This window comes from Pholis gunnellus (genome assembly GCF_910591455.1).
Source record: "Pholis gunnellus genome assembly, chromosome: 20".
Classification (NCBI taxonomy): Eukaryota; Metazoa; Chordata; class Actinopteri; order Perciformes; family Pholidae; genus Pholis; species Pholis gunnellus.
In genome coordinates, this window is record NC_136547.1 from 14,987,901 (window position 1) to 15,012,190 (window position 24,290).

At 40.0% G+C, this 24,290-nt stretch overlaps 1 protein-coding gene across 1 annotated transcript in view; it reads right to left on the reverse strand.

Annotated features, from left to right (window-relative positions):
• The window catches only part of cntnap2a (contactin associated protein 2a), a gene marked incomplete at its 5' end in the record, with an annotated part of 287,105 nt that extends 263,932 nt beyond the window's left edge, over nt 1-23,173 (reverse strand). The window contains one exon of the mRNA XM_079181068.1: nt 23,071-23,173. Within this exon, the coding sequence (XP_079037194.1) occupies nt 23,071-23,173 (103 nt within the window). The remainder of the gene's footprint in view (nt 1-23,070) is intronic.
• Nucleotides 23,174-24,290: the final 1,117 nt, after the last annotated feature.

Here is a 24,290-nt window from a genome sequence, read left to right on the forward strand (position 1 = left end):
CAATTCTGGATAAAATGCTTCCAGTGAAAATTGGAATAGGGGCATTCCTCATCACATCATGTTAGGCAACATATATAGTGACATCTTTACCAGTCAACGTAGTTATTTTAATTTAAAATAAAAAATAAAATGACCAGCACAAGCTGTTTTCACCGACAATCTGTAAATACTTTGCATCTGATAAAATGCAGGATGGCAAAGCTGGCATGTACTTTCATTTCTCAGTAACTACTGCTCTGGTGCTGAGGTTGATGCTGATGGGATGCTGGAATATACTATTGAGCCTTTCATGAGGTGTTGCTGGCCTAGTTCTGTTAAAAGGGATGTGCCAACATAACAATACTCTGAGGGATAGATAAAGTGTCTTTTCTTCTGTACTTATTTGCTTGTTCTCCTGTTGCACTTCTGAATCAATAGGAAGGCTTCGTAGATAATAGCGCTAGGAATAGTGAGATCATATCTTTGAATGAATGAAATGGCCGGCTAAGTCCAAACGGCAAACTCCCGTTCCTCAAATAGCCAACTTTACATCATAGATAAACATCGTTACACTGTTGATTTTGATCTCTATTGCTAATAATAACTCACCTATTTAAATTAAGAGATGCACCAATCAATTAAATACCGATCAAAGCCTTCAAAAAATGTCAATAGCACAAGCAAGTATTTAATAAATGCAACCATTTATTGCCAGTTTATTTGAATTGTGTGTTTTATGCAAATAACCACTATAAATTATAAATACAAAGTTCAGAATTTGTTGATTTTCAGGATGTTGGGACAGTGTTCTTGGAAAGAAAATTGGAATCTGCAAAAATCGGATTCGACAGGTCAGATTTTTAAAAACGGGAATCTGCAAAGAAAACAGCAATCGGTTAAAACTCAATCCTCAATGTTATTAATAAAAAAATACATATAATGTATATGATCGCGTGAAACAATTCTGTGACACTGGGCTGTCCATTCCTTACCGCTGCCCCTGAACGCAACACACGCGTCTCGTTTACGGCTTTTGGTGAGGGCGGCTGAGCTTGAGCAGCAGAATATAGATACAATCTTTGTTTGAAGAGAAGTCTGTATTATGTATTAGTGAATAAGGGCAGCTTGTTATGTCAAATGATTCAGAACATGCTGAATTCTGTGGTTTTGCTACGAGCATGCTGCTACAGGCCCAATTTTGTTTCTTTTCCTGATGGTTCTCTTTGCAATGCTTGGAAATGTAACCCTCCAGTCGACACATCTCTTCCATTCGTTACGAATATCAAATTAATAAAAATAATGGAAGTAAATCCATTTGTTTTTTAATTATTAATCAATAAGATATGCAGTGTTCACAGTGAGAAAAAACAATCAAGATGAATCGATAATTGTTTGATAATCGCATCGCAGCCCTCTGCATCAGAAAGTGCCTTGAGATTCCCACCCCTACACCACTATGGGTGATTGATTTTATACAGTTTATGACCAATGATTATGAGTGTAACTGAAGCCCTTTCTCTTTTTATCTGTGCATCTATACAAGGTTGTCAGTAGTAATATCTCCAGCAAAGACCTAAAGAGAAATAATTATGATAAAGAAAGAAGAAATATAATTTGCCTCAGTTATAGAGTCCTCCAAAACAAATAGAGTGACTAACAAGAGACGCCGCTGCTAATAACAGAGTGAGCATTCAAAGGAGGCACGAACCACCAAAGCTACTGGCAATAACGCTGCATTTGCTTTCAATTTGTCACAAGCAAAACTAAATAATTGCTCATACTAAGAGGCCCTTACACAACATAACAAATATGCAGTCATAGATACAGTTAACCAAGCAGACTCAGACATAGAAATACACAGACGCCCTTTAAAACCTGTAGATTTAGATCAGAGGCTTTGCATGGTCGCTAATGTCGTCTTTGCAACACGCACAGTGATTGATGGAGGTTTACAGTATGTGTGTGACTAAAGGCAGATGCATTTGCATTTTCCTTATTTTACTTATGTGTGCATTTCTTTAAAACATTTCCATGAGAAAAGAAAATTGAAGACGTAGGAAAGGCAAAAATACAGCAAAAAGATTAAGCCGGGCAGCTTGAAAGAAGATAGGACAAACAGAAACAAAGATTCAGAGACGGGGTGTAAGTGATGAGGCGGATGAGGCAGCCAATGAGTGACAGGATGTAAAGGAGAGCTAAGGAGACAGACACGGAGAAAAGAAAGGTTTGCCTTAATGTGATTCGGAGCATCAATCAGTGCTCACTCTGCTCTGCTCTCACCCAATCATCTTCGCAAACACACTCACACAAGTCCAAGTATCTTTCTGCCCATCAACCTTGGCCTGACAGTGTGAGTGCCATGGCAACGGTTCACATAGGTTTGAACAGAAAACTCTGGGAAAAGACATGAGAGATTTGAGGCTTTTGGAAATGGATAAATGCATGAATTGATAATCGACTATGAGATATACACACACACAGAAACGCAATGCAAATGACTGGTTGGCAGGCGGGGTGGTCCTATTGATCAGCCAAACTGACAGAGGGAGAAAAGTGTGTTTAAAAAGAAAGTGAGGACAGATTAAGGAAGAGCAGTGCAGAATGAACGAGGGAAGAGGAGCAGACAGACATGAAGAGAGAGTGATAAAGCCTGGGTTTAGACAGGCCTTTATGGGTTCACAGACACACAGATCCTTTGAAGTTGTGAAGAGATTTTGGGCTTACAACTCTGACAACAGTGTCAGGAAAAAGAGGGAAATCTGATTAAACTGATGCACACAGACATGATGCGATACCAGAAATCAAGGAAACAGGATCACATCAAAGATGAATTATGGAAAAAAAAAGATGAAAAAAAAAAGATGTGCTGCACACATGTTCCATCATTGAATAATGCAGATGTTTTGAATGAAAGCTTCACAGCACAGACTTTGGCATAATTAACACAATCATTTTGTAACGTGACATTATGCTAACCACTGCGAAGCGATGGACATAACCACAAGAGGGAAGAACGATATAAAAAAAGAATGTTAGCCGTTACTACAACATATTCTAGTTCCCCAGAGAAAATGATAAACTGTGTGCACTGGGCAATTTGGACTTCATAGGATTTTTGTAAATGAGTCTTTACTCAAACACCTGTTACATAGTTGTTGGGATTAACACCCTTCGCCTTCGCATGTGGCAAACATTGGCATCAGAATGCTGTTTGAAGTTAGGTTCTCTCCCATTGAGACCAGAAGCGAGTTTGGAAATGACTGGGTGATGTTGCGGATTCGGCAGGTTCAGGTTGGTCCAGCTTGTTTAGCAGTGAGAGTGGTTCTGGGACTCCACAAACTGCTGATGAGCCAACTGGAGGCATCATGTGCTTCAAAATCCCTCAGGATGTAAATAATTTGGATTTTCCAAGAAGAAAGAAATGAGTCAGTTCTAGGGGTTTACATGCTATAATACATGTTATTCCAAGAAACAGCAATCAACTATTGCCTCTGGGAATTATGAACGTTCAATTATTTCATAACAGTTATTCCACCCAAATGATTTATAGCAATGCTTTGTTGATAGCAATAACTGGAAACAACTGGAGCAGAACAAGCTAAAAGCTTATTAGAACAACCCAGATAAAAGATAATTTACTATGAAAAAAATACATTCCGTAAAACACTTTGGAGATCTTTAAATCAACCTGCATGTAGGGACATAAAGATGAGATGTAACACACTGCTCATGACCGCTCAAACACTATGTCAGTACTAGTGGAGATGTGTTGTTTACACTGATCTAAGAATTAAACTTTTGTGTATTTTAGGTGTGGAACAAAACGGACTACATCTTATGCAATACAGTTGAGCTTAGCAAGTGGCCAACTATTGAAGGCTGTAGCCATATCAGAATTGTCTCATTTAAAACGGATTGGCTGTACAACATGAAGATTTGTTCCTTGTTTTAATTCAAAAAGCAATCCAAAAAGTCATTGGAATGAGTTCCAGCGATGTCTTCGACACTCTCTCGGTGCGGGAGGATCCCCTTTTGGGATCTCTCCTGGTGCTGGCTGGCCCGGGCTGGGCTTATTTCCTCCATGGCAATGCGTCACAACAGGTTGCCTTGTAACCACGCTTTGTGGACATCATTTTTTTCCTATCTATAAAACCAATGTGTTTATAATTAAATTGTTTACAAGAGCCTTACCAAGTTCTTTCTCATCCCTTTATTAGGTCCATCAAATGGCAGAGACGCTTCTGTGTGGATCACACAAAGTGACACCTTGTTGTGGAGGATTACTAACTTAACAACCTCAACCATATGGCGCACTACATAGTTTGTCCCCTGGATGCTTTGGCCGCAGGAAGCTATAGTCAGACTAGATTATCCAAAAGACCTCCCTCTCTGCTCATGTGCTCTGCTTCATTATTTCCAAGCCCTTCAGGCGTGAATTTGGCTCAGAGCAACCTCTGGCTTTATTTGAATAAAATCGATCTCCTCTTGATCACGCCATGGAAAATTGTGTCCATGCATGACAGCGTCACACCCTCAATTTGTTCTAACAAGCAATAAGCTGATAGTATCACCCCAAACCCCAACGCCAGGTGCCTAAATGCAAATAAATGCACATTGCATACCACTCACATACACACTGACACAGAAAGGAAGACATACACTGACGCAGATATATGTGGGCAGATAAACACAAATCCCTGAAAGCTCAAAAACAAAACATACACAGACACAGACACAGACACAGACACACACACACACACACACAAAGAAGGCACTTCAAACATGGGCTCATTAGACAGCCTGCAGAGAAAGGAGAGGGGATGTTGAATAGCTTTGGGCCTGCTGCAGTGTTGAAAATATGGAAGCTTTATTCATGAAATCTGCGTGTTTTCTTTCACATCTATCCTCAAGACAAGACAATAATGTCATTTGGGCTAATACTTCTTCCAATGCCAGGCAAATTGAAGGATTAGATTTCTGACTAATTTAAATTCAAGAATGTGTAAATGTGGGTTACCCTATCCTTCAAGCCTACTATCAGTCCTTACTGGAATAAAACAAGTGAAACTCCACAAACGGCAACGGTTTTTTAAATAAATAAAACTTGAACCACTAAACCATATCTTGCTTTTTCAAAAGAAAATTTGATGCATTATAAACAATGCATTTGTGTCGTCTCCACATTTTTCTCCTCACTTTCTATTTTGTGCTAAATACATGATGATATTGTTCAAGGTGGTCAGCATCTTTTTGCAACAGGAGGCATAACTTTTGGGAGCATGGAGACATTCTTTCCGTCTAAAAATCTGTTTAAATTGATGTGGTTCTTTTTTAGTGAAGCAAAAAAACAAAGAATATGAGTCTAGTGAACTTTATCTTCCACCATTTATAGTCCTTGAAGTGAAGTCTGTGAGTGCAATGGGGCTTAACAGCGAAAACAGAGAGCAAAGACAGCCAATATATACGTTTGCCTTTTGGGATCCAGGTAGCCACGTTCTCCACGAAAATTGTTTCTCCTTTTCTTTGTCTAGGCTTTTTTTATACCCGACTGTTTTTGCAGTTTTTTCCATCTCTGCAACAATTTCTCCTTTAATTGTTTGTCAGTCTCTCCTTTTTCTTGCTCTCAATCTGTCCCTCTGTCTCGCTCTTTTTCCACCCAAAAACAAATTGTCATCCGCTCCTCTATCACTCTGTATCTAATTAGTGTCATATTTTTTTATGAAGTATTAAAAACTAAGCAAAATAAATATTTGGAAGTGCAAAAATAGACCATTTAATGTCCATGTGTGTGTATGTGTGATTTTCCGGTAGGTATTCGGAACCGTCTCCATTCTAGCTGGAGATTTTCACCCATCTCCTCTCCTGTGGTCTTTCCTCGTCCTTGTCACCACATGCTCTAGTAGAACCTGCTGTTGATTGTGTGTCTGTCTGTGGGAGGGTGTGTGTGTGTGTGTGTGTGTGTGTGTGTGTGTGTGTGTGTGTGTGTGTGTGTGTGTGTGTGTGTGTGTGTGTGTGTGTGTGTGTGTGTGTGTGTGTGTGTGTGCGCATGTGAATGTGGGAAATCACGGGCAAATGATTTTATGTGCTTTGTTATTCTCACTGTGGTAGGTGACAGAATAAATGGAGGTTGAAAGAAGAAAAACAGAGCAGAAGAATCAAGGAGAAATTAGAAAAAAAAGAAAAGTTTCATGTGTTGAGGCTGCAGTGAGCGGCAGTGAGTGGGTTGCTTTCACAAAAGAAAAGTTTGATGAAGATTTAAAGAAAAAAAAGCCAAAGCGACTCTGAGGAACATCAAGGTTTTTATCTCAGTCAAAAGGCTGGATAATACAATTATGCATAGATAATAGTTAATACAATGATGCAATCGAACCATAAAGCTTTTAACTCTGCCCCAGGTGGACACTATGGGCACACTACTTATGAGTTAGCTGGAGAGGAACTTTTCTGAATCAGTGCTAACGGAAGTGAAACCAGGACAGAGAGCAAAAGAGGGGGAGGGAATGTGAGATGAAAGTGTAACGAAAGATGTAAAATGTGAAGAAAAAAAAGGGGGAGGTGATGGTCAGAAGGCATTTTAATAATTGTAAGGCGAAGGAAAGTAAGGGGCGCAAAAAGGTGAAGTGATATATCATTAATAATTGCCAATTTGGTACATTATTTAACAAACACAACCTCAATGGAAAGGTGCTACCTGCAGCCAACCATTTGTCATCAATAGAAGTCTGGACCAACGGTCTTTCTACACAAAACAAGAAAAACACACAGATACACACTGCGTTCGGCGTATAACAAAGAAAGTCTCGCATCACACAGTGAAAGCTTTGCAGGACTTCAAACATCCTTGATCATTCCTTCATATTATCCTCCTCCTTCAGTACAGCTGGTTGCCATCCTGTGTCGTTCTCATGGCATCAATATTTACTGCCATATAAAATTTGGTTCACAGCTCTCGGGGGTGGGGAGAAGGCCCTGGGCATTCCTGGTTCTGGACAAAACATCACTTTGAACAGTAGAAAAAGAAATTAGACGGTGTAGTTGTTCCACCTCTGGAACCACTGGCCAAGGATTGATAATCTTCTCCTATATCTCTTCTGCTCATAGGCCCTACTCTCAATAAATAAATACAGTGGAAACCTCTTACAGTGATCACGGCTGCCTGGGTCAAATTGATCACAATAATAAATCATTATTATAACCATATATTTCTTTTTCTATAGTTCTCTTGCACATTAGGATGCATCTACATTTATTACATGAAGAAATTAAATATGACCGTATACAGTCTGTCCTTATACATAGACGTGAATACGAAACTATCATTTCATGTAACTATCATGTAAGAAAAATGAGCAACCATTATCATGAGGCTTGCCCGACTAGTTAGCATCTAAACTTATTTTAACATTGATGTTCATGGAAAAAATGCCAATGGCAATTAGTATCCATTACTACAACACAATTGTTATACTAAACCATCAAATACTCAGATAATATATAGTAGACATTTACATGCTACATACAGAAATACTTCGACTTTGACCTTCAAGGGCTAGCAAACAGTAAAAGTGAAAAGTAACTGCAGCATGTCCTCTCAAATACAGTAACATCTCACAAATACAATAACATTCTACACCACTATAGGAGTCTCTGATGCAACCCTATACAGTCTATGGATGTTTTTCATTTAGAGGAAATTATTTTCTTATTCCCCACATGATATCAATGTGCACGCAGCACCATCCTCAGGTAGCCAGCCGGAAGCAGACAGGTTATCACGAGGCAAAGTAACATGGGAGCAAAGTGAAAAAGAAATAGATTTACTGTAGTCTAAAATATTTTTCCCATACGTTATCATGTATGAAAGGACCCCGATGAACACTTTAAGTGTACTACTTTGTTTTTATAGGAATACTCATTTCCCAAACTTTTTGATCCATATAAGCCGATGATCACTGTAACCATGATTACCTCAAGTGGTTTCCACTGTGTGGCCCAAGCTTCTTTTAAAGAAAACTAGAGTAGAATCCTAAGGGTGTTTTTTTGGCAACCGATTTTATTTTTACCCTGATATAAAAAAAAAGATGTAAAAATATTTAGTGTTTGACACTGTAGTGGTAGCCTACTGGGATGTTAGTGGATTTTCCGGGCCATTCTTTCAAGGTTGTCAAATGTGGCTTTGTCGGGAGGGAGACCTACTGCTGCTATGCTGTGCTTGAAATGGTGGGTAGTCATTCAAATAGCATGTGACCTATGTGGCATTACTGATATTTGCCTCTTGGTAGGTTGTTTTTAATAATGTGGGTATGTTGTGGTAACTTATGGGAGAGGAGCCAGGCAATAGCAAAACAACCCGTTTCTTTTTACCTTTATGGTTATACTATATTACTACTAAATACCAAAGGCCAGAGTTATTACCTGGAAACACAAATGGCAGTAATCACCATGTATCAGGGTTAGGATGCTTTGATCAGAGACCTACAATATGATATGTCGACATGTCAGGACTGACCAATATCTACAAATGCTCCTGAATCTGAACAGTCTGGCAGAGTGCAATCTAGCCAAATTCTGATGAATTTCAATAATATTGTTTGCTGATTCTCCAGAGAAGATCACAAATGCTTGACAGAGCTTGAAAAGTCGTCACTGACTCAAGTTAAAGTGTAGCAAAATGACTACTTCTTTTCCCGTCCCTGATGCAAGTCAAATTGTAGGCAGCCAAGATCCTTATTAGCGCACCTCTTACAGTCATGCCAGCAGAGGGAATACAGTATGGGCTTTGACAGTGTCAACCTGCCTTGACATAAAGAACATTACTCTCTCTTTCACTTGCCAGAACAGTAGAGGTTTATGATGCTGTTGGATAGAAATATATTTTTGCTAAATGCTATATACATTGTTTCCAGATAAATGTATTGCCTGTGTTGTGTCCATAGTGAATTTTGAAAATGCATCCTCAGGTGAATTCAAATGTGAAACTCCACCATTTGCATTCAGAACACAGAACAAATAATGCTTCTGTAAGACAATAACCAACACATTGTTGTTTGAATGAGTTTCATTCAATACATAATGTTAAATGCATAACACACAGAGTCCCAATCCGGTACTTTTATTTTCCTAGATAATACAGCTGCAGAGTGCAAACTTTAAGTACATTAACTTTATTAAAAACAATCCGGTGTATAAGCTTGACAATTTAATAGTTCTGCATCTGCATTAAGAAAAAACTGCCTGCATGCAAGTGTCTTGCTTAAAAAATAAAAAAAAACTAGCTGAACTGCTTCCTGTTTTGACAAAGCATAACACGCCATGTCATCTGTGTCTAAACCGGATGTGTTCAGACACAGTCGTGAGTGTAGGTCATCGGTATTTTGCATGTAATGCAACATCAAAGTATGCGGTTACGCGGTCTGAATAGACGGGTGGATTGATTAAAGCATCCTGTTACGAAGAATGGTCAGTGGATCAGTCCGGAAGATTCATCCTCTGGAAACCATGAATGTCTGTACACACCGTCATGGCAATCCATCTAATAGATGTTAAGATATTTTAGTCTGCATCCCGCTAACAAGGCTAGTAAATACGACATTGATCTCAGGTATTACAGGTTATCAATTCGTATACAACCTAATTCCACCTCTACAAAATATATACACAACGATATACACAACTATAAACACAACTTAGTGTACTGAACAGATTCATATTCTCAAGGCCTAAATTCAGGTTTATTATAAGTTATTAAGATCAACCCCCATTAACATGGACATCTCTGACCCCTATGAAAACCATATGATGTTATAGTTTAACATCATAGCACATACTATGCTATTGCTAACCCATACAACCCTATTGAAGATTCCAGGTGAAAAGCCATTGTATTGTAGGGTGATTTATGTCATCAACCCGTCTTCACCGGGAAGTCAAAGGATTAACGTGCTGTACCTCACATACACAAACAAGCCTCGATGCACAGAGGTAAATAAGACAGACACACACACACACACACACCTACACACACACACACACACACACACACACACACACACACACACACACACACACACACACACACACACACACACACACACACACACACACACACACACACACACACACACACACACACACTCCACATTAGGATGGTTTCACAAGATCACCCATTACCACCCTTTGAAATGTGCGAGTTGCTAATGGTTTTGGATCCCATTCGGGGAGAGTCTGTGGCCTGTCTGTCCATTAGCTGACACACTCCGCTGACTAAACACAACACTTCCAGTGCCCTTGTCCTCTGTTCCCCTCTAACATGGCCCCTTCATCTGGGAGATGAAAGGAGCTCCGATATTGTGCGTTTCTGTGTGTTTGTGTTCGTTTGTATGTCTGCACATATAGAGAACAGGTGTAAATGAAATTGCCTGCTTTTGTTTGATCAATTCATAAGACCAAAAGAGAAGGACTAAACTATTTGGCATTTAACTTTAACTTTAGGTTCGGATAATTTATTGGATGAGTACAGACTTCGATTCTTTTTAAATGGCCAAATGAATAAAACATCTGCAGTTCATTTATGGTCTCATCCAAGTGTAAGCTATTTAATGGATGCTTTTATCCAAAGTATTTTGCAGTTTGACAAATCAAACAGTGCACTTAAACTCATTAATTGCCAATTGACCATTGACATCTATATTGAACTAAAGCTCAGTAAATGTGGTAGCCATCGGGTTTTATAGGACAAAAAAGTCACTCTTTTAAATTGGTTAAATGTTGCAACATTCTCTTGATAAAGTCCAAAGTGTGTGGGAGGACTGCAGTGCTTTTTAAACTAACCACCTTTCCAGTTCTGTTATAAATAGTGTTTATCTGATTCAGATGTATGGCAATAGGCAATTTAAGTTTATTTCCTGTTCCAATTAATGTTACATTATAGTGTCTATACAGTCTATAAATGTGATAATCAATACTGTCATTCATATTGATGTATTGAAAGTATATATTCAGTGTGAATGTTTTTTTAATGTTAATGTAAAACATTAAAAATAAACTGACTAATACAGACTCAATAAATCACACAAAAAACAAACGAACTGTTCGAATTTAAACAATACAATTAAGCTTCTAACCAACAAACTGGATCATCTTGTGATGAACAAAATATTGCCAAAATATATTTTAAAAAGTTTTACTTTGGTGAGTTGAATGAGTGGAGGTCTAAGTACATATAAATATATAATATAATCAATGAAAAAGACAATGACAGTCCAAACATACCTAATAACCCACGATTATTAATTTAAACAGCTGATGGGATGAGCACCATGACTGGGAGGGAACTATTCTCAAAAAACAAAAGATGTTTTTACTCAGCTGGCCAGTGCCATCTACAAGCAACAAGTCATTATCCAGCAGGGACTATAAAGACCTGATTACACACCCTGACGTACAGGACTACACTAGCTTCACATCCAGCCAAAGAATCAGACCCCACGCTGAGCTTTTAGGGCAGCACTTTGCACTGCGTCCTTCAAAGAATCCCAAAGAGCATTCACCTCTCCTCTGCTCTCACAGTCAATCGATAGCACACTTTTCTGCCTCCTTAGTAAAAAGCAAAGAAGCTGTCTGCTGCACTACGTAAGGGTGTGTGTGTGTGTGAGTTAATGTCGCATCTGACTGTCTATTTACCAAACAACTTAGGAACAACCTGCGCAGTCAAACTTACATACGTGCACATTCACGTAGAAATCTGAATGTTTATATATTCCATCTATCACTGGAGCGGCTGAAATACAGGAGCATGGTAGGGTGCTGGCTGAGTAGATAAATCTACAAATCAGATTTGAGGTTTCCTGCCTGCGTATGTGTGTGTGTGGTGTGCGTGTGCCTCTCTCTGCCATGTACTCAGTCAGCATCTCTGTTCGTCCCAGACACAGATTAAAGAGCTGAAACTGATCTGTGATCAGCCATGCTGTAATCGCATCCATTTGGCCACCATCATTTCATCTCTAGACAACCGATAGAGATGCCAGCAGAGGGGATGAGCATTTATTAAGTAATGATATTAAAACTAAATCCCAAATATTTCCATTTGGAATCGCAGTTTGGAAATGTGAAGCACACAGTGAATTTCAATGTTCTACATTCATTAACCAACAGTTTAATGAGGAATTAATGAATCTCCAAATTAATCAACTGAGCCGCTAAAGGATTGACCTAACTCAATCTACAGCTGTGCTGCTGTCTTCAATATTGTCTTTGTGGCACTTTCGGCAGCTCTAAATTGAGCTCATTCTTAACAAACTCACACAGCATTTATTAATTAGTAATTTGACCTCTTTGCACAAAAGGTCAGGATTAACCAGAATTATTGCTGGAGAGCATATTAACAGACTGTACTGTCTGTTGGAGGAGGGGCAGTGGGAGAAAAGACACGTTTCAATACAGAAACATTTCCCAGTAACCAAAACCCTTTCAAGAACTTTATTATTATATTTTGCAAAGATTCCAAGCAGCTGACGCACATTTCCTTGAGCCAGTAAGTGGTGAGGTAGAGTTGGCAGTAATGAAAATCACTCACCAAACAAATACAAGCTATTCAGGCATCTAATTTAGGGGAATGCTCTTACTAAATAGAACTGGTTTATTGATAAAGAGCAAAAGGCACTAGTAAAGGGAAGTGAGGACAACTCAGTTTCTGAAAGTGCCTGTGTAATATGTGGCCTGACACCAAAATACAAGACACAACTTGTGACATTTATTGACGGAGAATTAGAAACTGAGGTAACTTTAAACCTCCGACATATTTCTGATTCGCCTACATATTAACCCACCATGACTTGGTTAAGTACCCTGCTGTCTTCTTGTGCCATTTCATTAGCTGATGGGTTACAACTGTTGATTTCTTGCAGAGATATTTCACTCCTTTAAGAAACTATTTAACTACATAAAATAAAGCTCAAGATGCCATTCCAGGCAGAACTAAAGCCACTCTATAAAAGATAAACATTTTATTTATTTTTTTAAACCACAAATGTGGTGTGTCTGTTAGTTTGTCTTAAAACTGACATGAGAGAAGCTGTGGGACCAACATCAGTGTTGTTGTCACGAAACCAATGCTTGCTTTTGTCAGGTAAATGCATTTGTTGTGTCACTGTTTTTTAGACCTGATAATCTAGACAGCTTGAGGGAGAGGTGAAACGTACACAAGGAGGAGATGGGTACAGAGAGCAGGATAAGGAGAGACAAAATGGTTCAGGAAAGTCAGATGACCAAGATATGTGTGGAGAAGCAACGTAACAAGACACAGAAACAAGGTGGCATTAAACAGAAAGGAGGATGAAGTGGATAAAAGTAAGAGCAGGGTCGTTTCTAGAAGTTGACAAGGTCTGGGGCTAAGCCCTGACCATCTGGGGCTGAGGTCAGTGTGTGTGTGCATTTAGGGAATATCACGTGTTTTGACCATCTCGCTTTTCTCCGAATTGTGTTACCAACAACCCAATGATCCTTTATCCTTTAACTCATGTCATCTGTGCCTGAATGACAAAACCATGTTTTACCTTACATTGTTCCCACATGTTTTCATGTTCACAAAATCATGAATCTTAAAAACAGGTCCCCACTATCTGGATGAATAATATATGAAGTAAAAGCCCTCCCAAGTCCATTGAAAAAATAGATATATTGAACTGTTATCCTAATTCTCAGAGACTAAAGTGCCAACGTACGAGCCTCCAACTTTCTAGTTTGGCCGCTGTGAGTGCTTCTAGTGAAAAGTCTCTGAACTTTTCAGAAAACCACTGGTGTCGTCACTGTGAATGAAGCGCTCTCATGCGCCCTGCCAGAGCTTTCTGTCAGAATAAAAGACCATCTAGACACTTAGCGGACTAAAAGCAGGACGTCTGCTGCGTGAGCCTGACAACCAAGCAGAAGAAGCATTGCACGCCGCGCACATGAACTGACTGAGCTCATATAGGCAGCCCACTCCCTCAGTCTCTCTACATCCACACACAGGCAGAGGCAAGGGTTGATGTGGTCGGGAATTAATTGATTTACATTCATTCACATAGAAAAGACAGATGGGGACCAAGAGTGGGAGAAAAAGACAAAGAAAGCCACAGTGAAAGAAAAATATAGAAGAAGGCAGAGAGACGGAAGGTGAAAGAACTGTATAAAGAGGAAGCAGTGACCCCTGTCTGACTAATCTTAGCTTACAACCAGAGCTAATGGACCACATCCACATCTTGCCTCAACAAATGCAAATTTTTAGCTGGTGCAGACCATCGCTTTCTGCAATTAAAATGACAAACAAGGACCACGTAACGCCCCCTCTAGCTGACGTCAGTTTCAGGAGTCGCATTCTTCCAGTTAAAGCTTATCACCTTTATGCTTCAGAATCAGTATTTGGATCAAGTAGCTCGTCAAAAATAACGTGGGCCAAATCTGTTATTTCAATGTGTCAGATGCATATTTAATACATTATTAGGGAATTAGAAGTATCGAATCAGTCTCTATCGACAGACAGATAGTATGAAAGAGCACGGATCAGCCCCACACACACACACACACACACACACACACACACACTTTAACAATAAAGCATGTAAATATGTTCTCGTAGAAACCCAAAAATCCATATATGAGCACGATATGTATCCTTTAGTATCACAACTAAGTGCCTGATCCAAATTCTTATCTTAACTCTATCTAACTCTAACCTGAAACTTAAAATCAAGTCTGAACCATCAAGCGAACCTTTTGAAGGTCTGTCCTCACATTCCAAAAATGTCATCACTGTGAAGTTCTGAAACTCGAATTGGTCCTCGCAAAGATAGCTGTCCAAGTACACAAATGCACACACACACACACACTCCACAGAATGTGTGCATAATGCATGCAACCACACGGGAAGAAACATACACATGTTCATTCAAGCGAGCAAGAGAACACAACGAACATTTGTCAATCCAACAGATCAAAACACACATGCACACGCACAGACAGATCTATTTATCACTAAGCTAACACTATTGAAAGTAGAGCTGTGATTTTAGACAACTCCAGTTTACCTTTCCAGTTATCTCTCTTTTCCCGTTTATTTTCTCCCTTCTCTTTATTTCCACAAACACTCATACGTGCACCACAGTGAGACTCACACAGACCAAGTCATGCACACAGTCAAGGCATTTACACACATACATTGTAGCTTCACTATAATGAAATAGAGATACACAAGTTATGTTTTCCAAGTGACTGGCTACAGTATGTTACCATTCAGCCTCTGTGCTTTTCCCTCTGACTCTAAAGAGAAAAAGGAGTGTTTCTTCAGTGGAACTAGCCCAAAGATTAATTCACTTAATCTTGGGCTGTAAATGGGGTATTCAAGCGGCTTAAAAAACAAATTGAACGCAAAGGCTGAGAGTAATAACAACATTTGTCTTAGCTGCGCCACAGTGCCCTTTTCCACCACAGTCTTCCACATGAGCTGGTGGCTAAATTTCAAACATCCATTATGACAGAAAGGGACTTGTGCATATGCACATGTATGTACATGCACGGCCCGAGAACTACACCAACTCGCTCTCTCACACACATATATACAGACATTTTTACTAGACTACATACTGTATGTGTGGAGTGACAAAAGGATGGAGAGGGAAAGACATGGTGAGTCTCAACATCAGCGAGCTGAGAGTCTGGCTGTGTACGTTTGTGTGTGTGCATGCATAAGTGAGACAGCTGGACAGATGTGCTGCAGTTTTTAAATGTGTAATCCCAAAGATTCATCATGTCAGCCATCAGGCGTGTGCAGATCAAAGGGTTAATGTTCCAGAATATAGGTTAAACTCACAGAGGGAAGCAAGCGAAAGCAACAGTTAAATTATCCACCGACAATACGCTCTCTGAGCAACCCTGTATAATTCAAGGATTGCAGATTTATATTGCTTGAGCATGGGCAAACACTTGGCTAATGACTTAGAAATGATTGCTGATGATTTTGACATGAGCAATAACTAATTAGTTAATGTAATTGTCTCAATGTCTCATTAAATTACTGTACTCCCTATGTAATATACACACTGACTAAATAAGTTAATGTGTCCATGTCAAGCGGCAAATTGATACTTTGATAACATCACACTCATGTCAAAAAGAAAAATCAAGAGTTTTTTCTCAATTACTAAACCTTTGACATATTTTGAAGATGGCTGTTTTTCAGAGTAGTGGGCATATACTGAATAGTACAGACATGTCATTAGGACAGTTACTTCTCTGTAGTTCTGATTATCATCAACATTTTTAATGAATTCTGTTAATGACTGTGCTTGTGATGTCATTTTTTTCCATCACTATGGATCCCTTTTGCATTCCAAGTCAGGGATCACATCAGTCATGCTAGATAGGCTCAACAATCAAAATAAGTTTTACAAAAAATTGTATATTTCCTTAGTGCATGTGTTAATTACCAATAAGATGTTAGCTGGGGAACTATCAGCTTGGATTAAAGCAAACACAAAGGACAAAAGATATTAAAAAAAAAAGCGCAATCCAAGAACAGACCACTGAGGAGTTTACTGCCTCCATGTGGCAGGGGAACCCAAACTCAAAGAGAAGTCAACAAACCAGGAGGTTTAAATATAAAAGCATACAGTGAGAGGCTGTGCTTTAACACAGGAAAATGTAGTAAAACAATAACATGCCACTGTAATTAAAAAAATGCAGCACCTTTTCTATAAATGCTACACTATCATCAATAACAATTAACACTACCTATAACACATCAAGTCTGTCTAGTAATATAGCGCCTGTGGTATTAGTATAGATCTTCAGTCACCTCTATATGAACATTCATGTGCATTTATTAGCAATTTTAGCAATTAGCAAACACTCCTGAATGTGGCGGAGACAATTAAAACAGAACACCAACGTCACCTCACTGGAAATGCTTGCACCTGCGATTCAGTCCCTAGCTGCAGCTACAACCAACGCAACATGGGTGGGATGCCAGTGAGGGATCATGTCCTCATTGTTGCACTAGCAGCTGTATTTATTTACACCGATGCCTTCCCTAGCATTGGATTTACTTCAAGAGCATGTACAGCGGTTATAACACTCTACGCTCTAGTCAGTGTGTCTAAACCTTCTCTCTGCCACTGACAGAGGGGACTGCCCAGTTTTACTTTGTGCTGCTTTTGACACGATTGTTTTGACACCGATGGTTTGGGTCAGGTTCACTTACACTGCTTTTAGCTGCTCTTTCTAACACCTCCAGTACCCTGGTGCAGCTCAATTCTGGCATTCCCCAAAGATTAATCTAGAACAGATGTTGTACCCTGTCAATTAGCTTCCTCTTAGTAATATAACAACACACATTTAAACTCCAATCTGTACAGTTTTGGAAACATATTGGCCTATTTGAAGCTTGCAGCAAAACAAGCTGTAAAGTGGTGTTCAGAACTAAATACAGAGGGTAACTCAGCCAGGTTGAAGCAAAAAAACATTGCTTCATTTTACACCTGCAACATCCACAGTAATAGTTAATATGGTTCAGAAGTTTCAAAGGCTGAAAAGTCACATTATCATCTAAACCTCTCTAAATAGCCTGATGATGTGGCATGTTGAGTCAGTGGATTTCTAAATTAACATTCAGTAGTAAAAACTGAGCTTGTGAGATTTCAGGATTCTCAGGTTAGCAGTGTTATAAAAACGATGAAACTGCAAATACATAAGGTTGTTCTTAGTATTTTAATCTTATTTTAATATATATGTTTAACTGACAATTTGTGTTCATACTGTACCTATAAAAACATATTTAAAATGATGATAACGATGATGACGTAGATGATAATGATGATTTTTAGTGATATTAACATTAACTGAACAAGCAATTATGAAGGCTGTTATATGATCAATCAAGCTATCACAAAGTGAAGTGCAGTATTACAGTAGGTGACAGACCGGTCCATTTTCTAACTAATGCAAGGCTGCGCTCTGATGCAGCTCATAACAACGGTAATATCGAATGACAAGGTGTCAGAGAAAATCCTTGGTTTCTGGACATCTTTCCACAGGCTGTCTCTCCTCATCCTTCCCTCTTTTCTAATAAATGCTGCCTCTTTTCTTGTCCTTCTCTCTTCCTCCCGATATCTTGCCAGCCTCCTCTCCATCTCAGAATGCCTTGGTCTCACAAGGTGGACAGATCCTGACGGGTTCTAATGAGAACACATTCCACTAGAATAACTTTGAGATCCTGCGTATTTGCACAAGTTCACACACACACACACACACACACACACACACACACACACACACACACACACACACACACACACACACACACACACACACACACACACACACACACACACACACACACACACACACACACACACTTACCGTGCATGGTGTGGTGAAGTCCTCTGTGTGTGCATGTTACGTTACTGACATTATTAAGGGAATTATGCTGCATGACCTGTCAGTGCGCATTTGTATCACTGTGGCCTTGCTCCCATGATGAAACATAGATAGTCGCACAGAAGCATTCACTTTCAAGAGAGAAATTTCAATTCTTCAGGGGGACCGATACAGCAGTCCTCTTATAAAGGAAATGGACAAAAAGAAAACAGTCATGGTGATCTGGCTCTGACAATTTGTTTCTTACTATTAGATGTTTGCTATGCTTATGATCTATGGAAGTATACGAAATTCAGCAAACAGCCTCTATGTACTGTAAATAGGAGAATGCGTTAGCAATATATTGACTTTAAACCTGTTTGAATGCATATATTGAAGTGTGCAAGGATAAAGGCTCATCAGTAAACTTGAGTGTAACATCAGGATGTGTTACCATTGAAGTTGTGAAAATATCCTTGTCAAGACAAAATTCATATTTATTTATTTATTATGGACTGCTGTGAAACGAAGCAATTCGGATTCATTGTGCTATGAAAATAAAGTGCTTTTTGGAAAGCAGTGGATGATAGGTCAAGCATTTTTGTCTCAAAAGCATCGTCGTGAATTAATGTTTAAGTAGGATCAAATATTCATACTTTGATGGGGCAAGGAAAGTTTAAGAGCTGTATGATACTGAAAGAGGAGAACACAGTGTCTCTGTGTCTGTTTGGCTGCGATCCATGTCAGTCTGGCTGGTGCAGTGGACACAGAGTAGGTGCTGTTTCCAGAGTTTGTATGAGCATGCACAAGCAGATGCATAACACTACTCCCTTGAAAATGGCAAGTGGAGACTTTTTAATCAAACATATTAGTAATCAGTAGTGGAAGGAGAAGGGGACAGATTGTGAGGAGAGAGACTGGGTGGGTGAAAACATACAAGGAGGGACAGAGTGATTATGGCCAGATGATAAAACCATTGATGAGAGCCACGTAGAGATAGAGAGAATTAGAGATAGTTGGGGGCAAAAAAAGGGCAGGAGGCAAGAGGGTAAAAGCTGAATGATGAGAGAAAGGCTGGGGAATCAGCTACTGGGGGGGGGTGAGTGAGGGAGTAAGAGGAATCATCAGGGGTAGTTAGGGATAAGACAAAATGGCAGGAAAATAAAGGGAGTGCAAAGGAGTGATAGATAAAAGAAAAGGAGGAAGAGGGCAATTTAGACAGAGGAGGACAGGTGAGACAAGAACAATGGCAATTAACAACTCAACCTCGTTTCCCAACTCTGGCTCACTTGACTCAATGCATTAGAAATCTACCAATGTGGACAAACACACACACAACCAAGACACAGGCAGGTGCTCACACAAATTCACAGGCGCCACACAAAGCTAAACACCAAGTATTGAGCTGATCTAATCTGAGACAAACCAGTCCGCTTCCTCCAGCTCTAATCCCATTATTACCACCTCCTACTGGGAGCCATCACAAACACACACAGACAAGATACAGGGCTACACAACTAGCACCAGGTTTACTTGTGTGTTGGTCACAGTGACTCAGTGTGAGGACATGCCAGATTATTCTTTTGTTTGCTTTGGATCAGTCACAACCAGTCAAATGTTAACATTAGCCACTTTGATACAGAGTCTAAATGGGCACCCCTTAGCCAAGGCCCCAATCAAATATAATGGGGTGAACTTAATGCTTCAAACTCAAACAAGAACATTTTGGCAACAGAATGCAATTGAATACTTTTTGTTTTGCATGGTATATAATGCATTATACTGAATAACAGGAAACCCTTGTCGAGCCTTGCCCTGTGTGGCCCTGGAGGTGCAACCAGACTGATGTTTATGTCAAATGGCCTGGCATGCTTAATGAAATGAGAAAAGGCTAATCGGATTCTATAACAGACAGGCTCCAGGGGCATCCCATTAAGCCACCCACAGTGTCAGTAACTCCTTGACTTTTCACACTGGTGCCGAGAGTCTTTATAGCATATACCCTGTCCTTTACACGAAGAATGATGAATAGCAATGGTGCAAAGCAGAGCAGGAGGGTTTGAGGCCGATTAGATGATAGACTTGCCCTTTTAAAAAAAAAAAATGAGGTTAGAGTAAACTTAACATTCATGAATACTGTACGACTGGGCCAAATATCTGTGCATATAAAATACACTTCAAGTACAGTCACACATTAATACACAAATATAACATATAGCTGAAGTAAAACAAGGACAAATGCAACTTACTTTTGTCCAGTTATGTGAGTGCCAGTGATTGTGTATGCACCGTTGTGCTGATGTGAGTTGCATGCGTCTGTTCATTTAATTCTGTCGGACCGCTTTAGATTTTAGCATTGATAGCGCTGTGCTAGCCAATTAAGTGACAATGGAATGCAACATAAAACTGACAGATGCTTTAGGCTAAATTTGCATTGGAGAAAATCCCTGGATTATAGTTCAACATGCAATCATTTGGAAAACCAGAAATGCATGAACATACTGTATAAATTAACATATGTATAAATCCATGAACAAATGGGCAAACACAATAAATATCTCCTTAATGCTCTCTTTTCATTTTAGGAAACATACCTCATAGAAGCATAGAAGCAGAATTGCAGTGTGCACTTGGGAAACTTCACACAGTCTGGTTCAACCAGCCTATTGACTTTTAGTCTGGAAGTGTGTTTGCCTCGGTAGGATAGAAATGTTAATCTTTTTTAGTCCATGCCTCAGACCATTGGTCACAATGACATTGTCTATTCCCCCAAGTGTTGCACATCTAAGTCCCTGAGGAGGGATAAAGTCAGCGCTCAGATTTAAGCTCAGCAGTGGAACTGCTGGTCCGATTCAACATGCTGTTCGTATATGACTTTCTCTCCGTCGCGCTCTCCATCACACTGCTTGGCCCCCCATCTTGCAAATCCTACCCTGATCCTTCTCCGCACTTTAATATTCCTGTTGTGTTGTACTGTTGTCTTATATTGTGCAATGCAACATATTTCTATATGCAATAGAAGTGAAGTGATTGATCAAGTTATTGGATTTTTATAAAAAATACATATAAAAGGTGTATATGATAAGAAATCATTTATATAGACTTTCTTGTTTGAAAGATACAACAGGTCTAAATATGTTATATTCCGTTCATTATACGTCTTTGAATCCATCTGGTTCAAGCCCACAGCTGATTTTATTTTTTTAGGAAGACACTGAATCTCTACTTGCTCCGGGGACACTGCTGCTGACCCAGTCAGACCAGCCAATTGACGGGAGCAAGAGGACGGAGGATTTCCATAAAGGGATCAATACAGTTATTTATAAATAAAGTGTTGTTACTGTGACTCATATTCGCTGTGAGCGCGCTCATATAAGCCACAGCTTTGTGAAAAAAAACGCACAGCCCATCTCCTCTAACTCTATGTCTTTCTTTTCTCCTCTGTAACATTAGCTGACGCGCACACGCAGACATATGTGCAGGCACGCGCAAACAGTTCGCGGTGCAGTCTCCGGGTTGTCTGTCGGACGGGATGATTAATGAGGCGCGTCCCCGGATACATTCATCCGGGACCCGAGAAGCCCTGGCGATCACCGGGGGAATCATTCACACCGACTCAGTCACCGTCAGCGACATCGGAATGACACCGAACCAAACATAATTGGTTATTTTAAGATGGACATTTAATACCATACCAATAAGCACAGCAAAGCCTAAAAGCTACTAACCTAAATCCCGTGACTCCCCTTGGTAGATGTCAATGAAAAAAATAAAAGGAAAAAATAGTGCAATTTTGAGTAGTTACATTTCTATACAAACTCGATCCTAACATTACAGGTTGTTAATTATTGACAAGCAAAAACCTTTAACCAGGCAAAAGAGATTCACCCTTTGTATTTAAAGTATCTCTGAGCATAAGTTTGACCGTTTGCTGAAAAATAAAGTTGGCTAAAATAGACCCAGACCTGGTAATAGTGGAGAGATTAATCAAAATTCAAATTGCACTGAAACGTCATGAACAACCTGATTTAGACACAAGCATAGGCTCAAAGTGAGACATCTTTAATGCCCCTGGGTCACTGACCGTAAAGACTTATCTTCCACAAAGTCCTATAGACCATAACTCCCTATACATTTGGAGATTCAATGAAACCTCTGTATTTGGATTGATGTTGGGCAAATCCAATGTAATAGTCTGAAAACAAATACAGTGACTTTATATAGCTAATGTCAATCCAGAAAACCCCTGAAAAATTGACCGAAGAAATGGTCATTTGTCAAATGGTTTGAAACTGTTCACTCACATGCACTCTGCCTCAGGATTGAGACGGCACAAAAGACAACAAAGCTCAACTGACACACTGAAATGTAGCCGTGAGAACCCGTGATCAAAAATCACCCGACGGTCATAAAATCCTGGTCGCTAAAATCAGTAGAAGAGAAATCCCCGGGAGTTAACACGTGTAGATCTAAAGTCAGAAGGTACGCCCGCTCCCGCTCCCGCTCCCCGGTGCAGCCTGGCTCTTTAGCTCCAGAGTGCCCCAGCTGGCACCACCGCGGGCACCTGCAGCCTCGCCGGGAAGCGCACCTTTCTGCCTCTACTGTTCTGCTCCAGAGACAGGCTCGGTCTGCTTCCCACCCACATCCAGACTCACCCGCTCAGCGCTGGCAGACACATCCCAAAAATAAAGAATAACAACTTACGGGTTGTTGGCAAAGCTCCGTGCACACAGTTGACGTGGCTGAAAATCCACAAAGCCACCGACAATATCGACGTCGATCCCTGGGCAGGACGCTGCCGGTGCATCTTCACGGCCGGTGCAGACGCAGCAGTGTGGGAGAGGGAGAGGAAACACTCAGAATAAACAGCAGGGTGATGGTAACGCCAGTCGGTCCGTCAGCCTCGCTTCGCAGTGGAGGACTGGCGAAGAGGAGCCTGGCTGCACTGACTCTCTCTCACTCTCATCTCTCACTCTCATCTCACACTCTCTCTCTCCCTCTGTCTGTGTCTCTCTCTCTCCCTCTCTCTCTCTCTCTCCCTCTCTCGCTCCAATAAAGAGATGATGTAAGGATCGCGCCGACTAACAGGCTGGCCTGTGCTTGCAAGCCCATGCACCGCACTTCTCTCTGCAGCTATCTTGCCTCCTTATTTAGCTATTCCCGAATAAAATAAAACAAACAACCGTCTCCCTAAGCACAGGGCGAGCACGACTAAGTACGAATGTAGTGTACAGTATGGCTCCAGCAGTTCAAGAAGGCATGACTGTGCGCAGCTTAAATCCACTGAAGTGATTTCTCCTCTCCAGCGCTCCGGTGCAGTGTCCGTGGTGCTGAACTGAACTTATCTCAGTCTTACTGGCTCTCTCCCTCTCTAATGTCTTTTCCGTTTCTTATAGCCAGACAGTGCCCCCCTCCTTCTCTAGATGGTGGCAGCCATGTGCATTTGTCTCCTTTCCTCCCAACCAAAGCTCTAACAAAAATACACACAACCTGCAGTCACTCTACTATCTCCTTATTTCCTTCTTTTATTTATCAGCTTTTGTTGTCAAAATGCTTTTTGGGAAAGTATGAGGATAAGTAACGTAAGGAGAATTTATTAACAAACAGTCCTTGACATTTGTGGGAAGTACAATTCCCACATAAGCTTGTCGATGTGTCAGTGGGAGGCTAAATAGGAATACGGTCATTTCACCCAATTAATTTAGAAATGTATCTAAACTTGTCCTGGCACTTTACAGGGTTCCAGAGAACAGGGTTTATAGTTGCTGTACACAACACAAAAATATAACTATAAAAGGAAAAAAAAAAGTTTTTAGAAATTACACATTTATTGAGAAGTCTATCCACAGTAAAGAGACATCAGTTGGTGATTATGCACTTTTATTTTTACTTAAGTATAATAACTTGGCACATTTCAGTTTTAT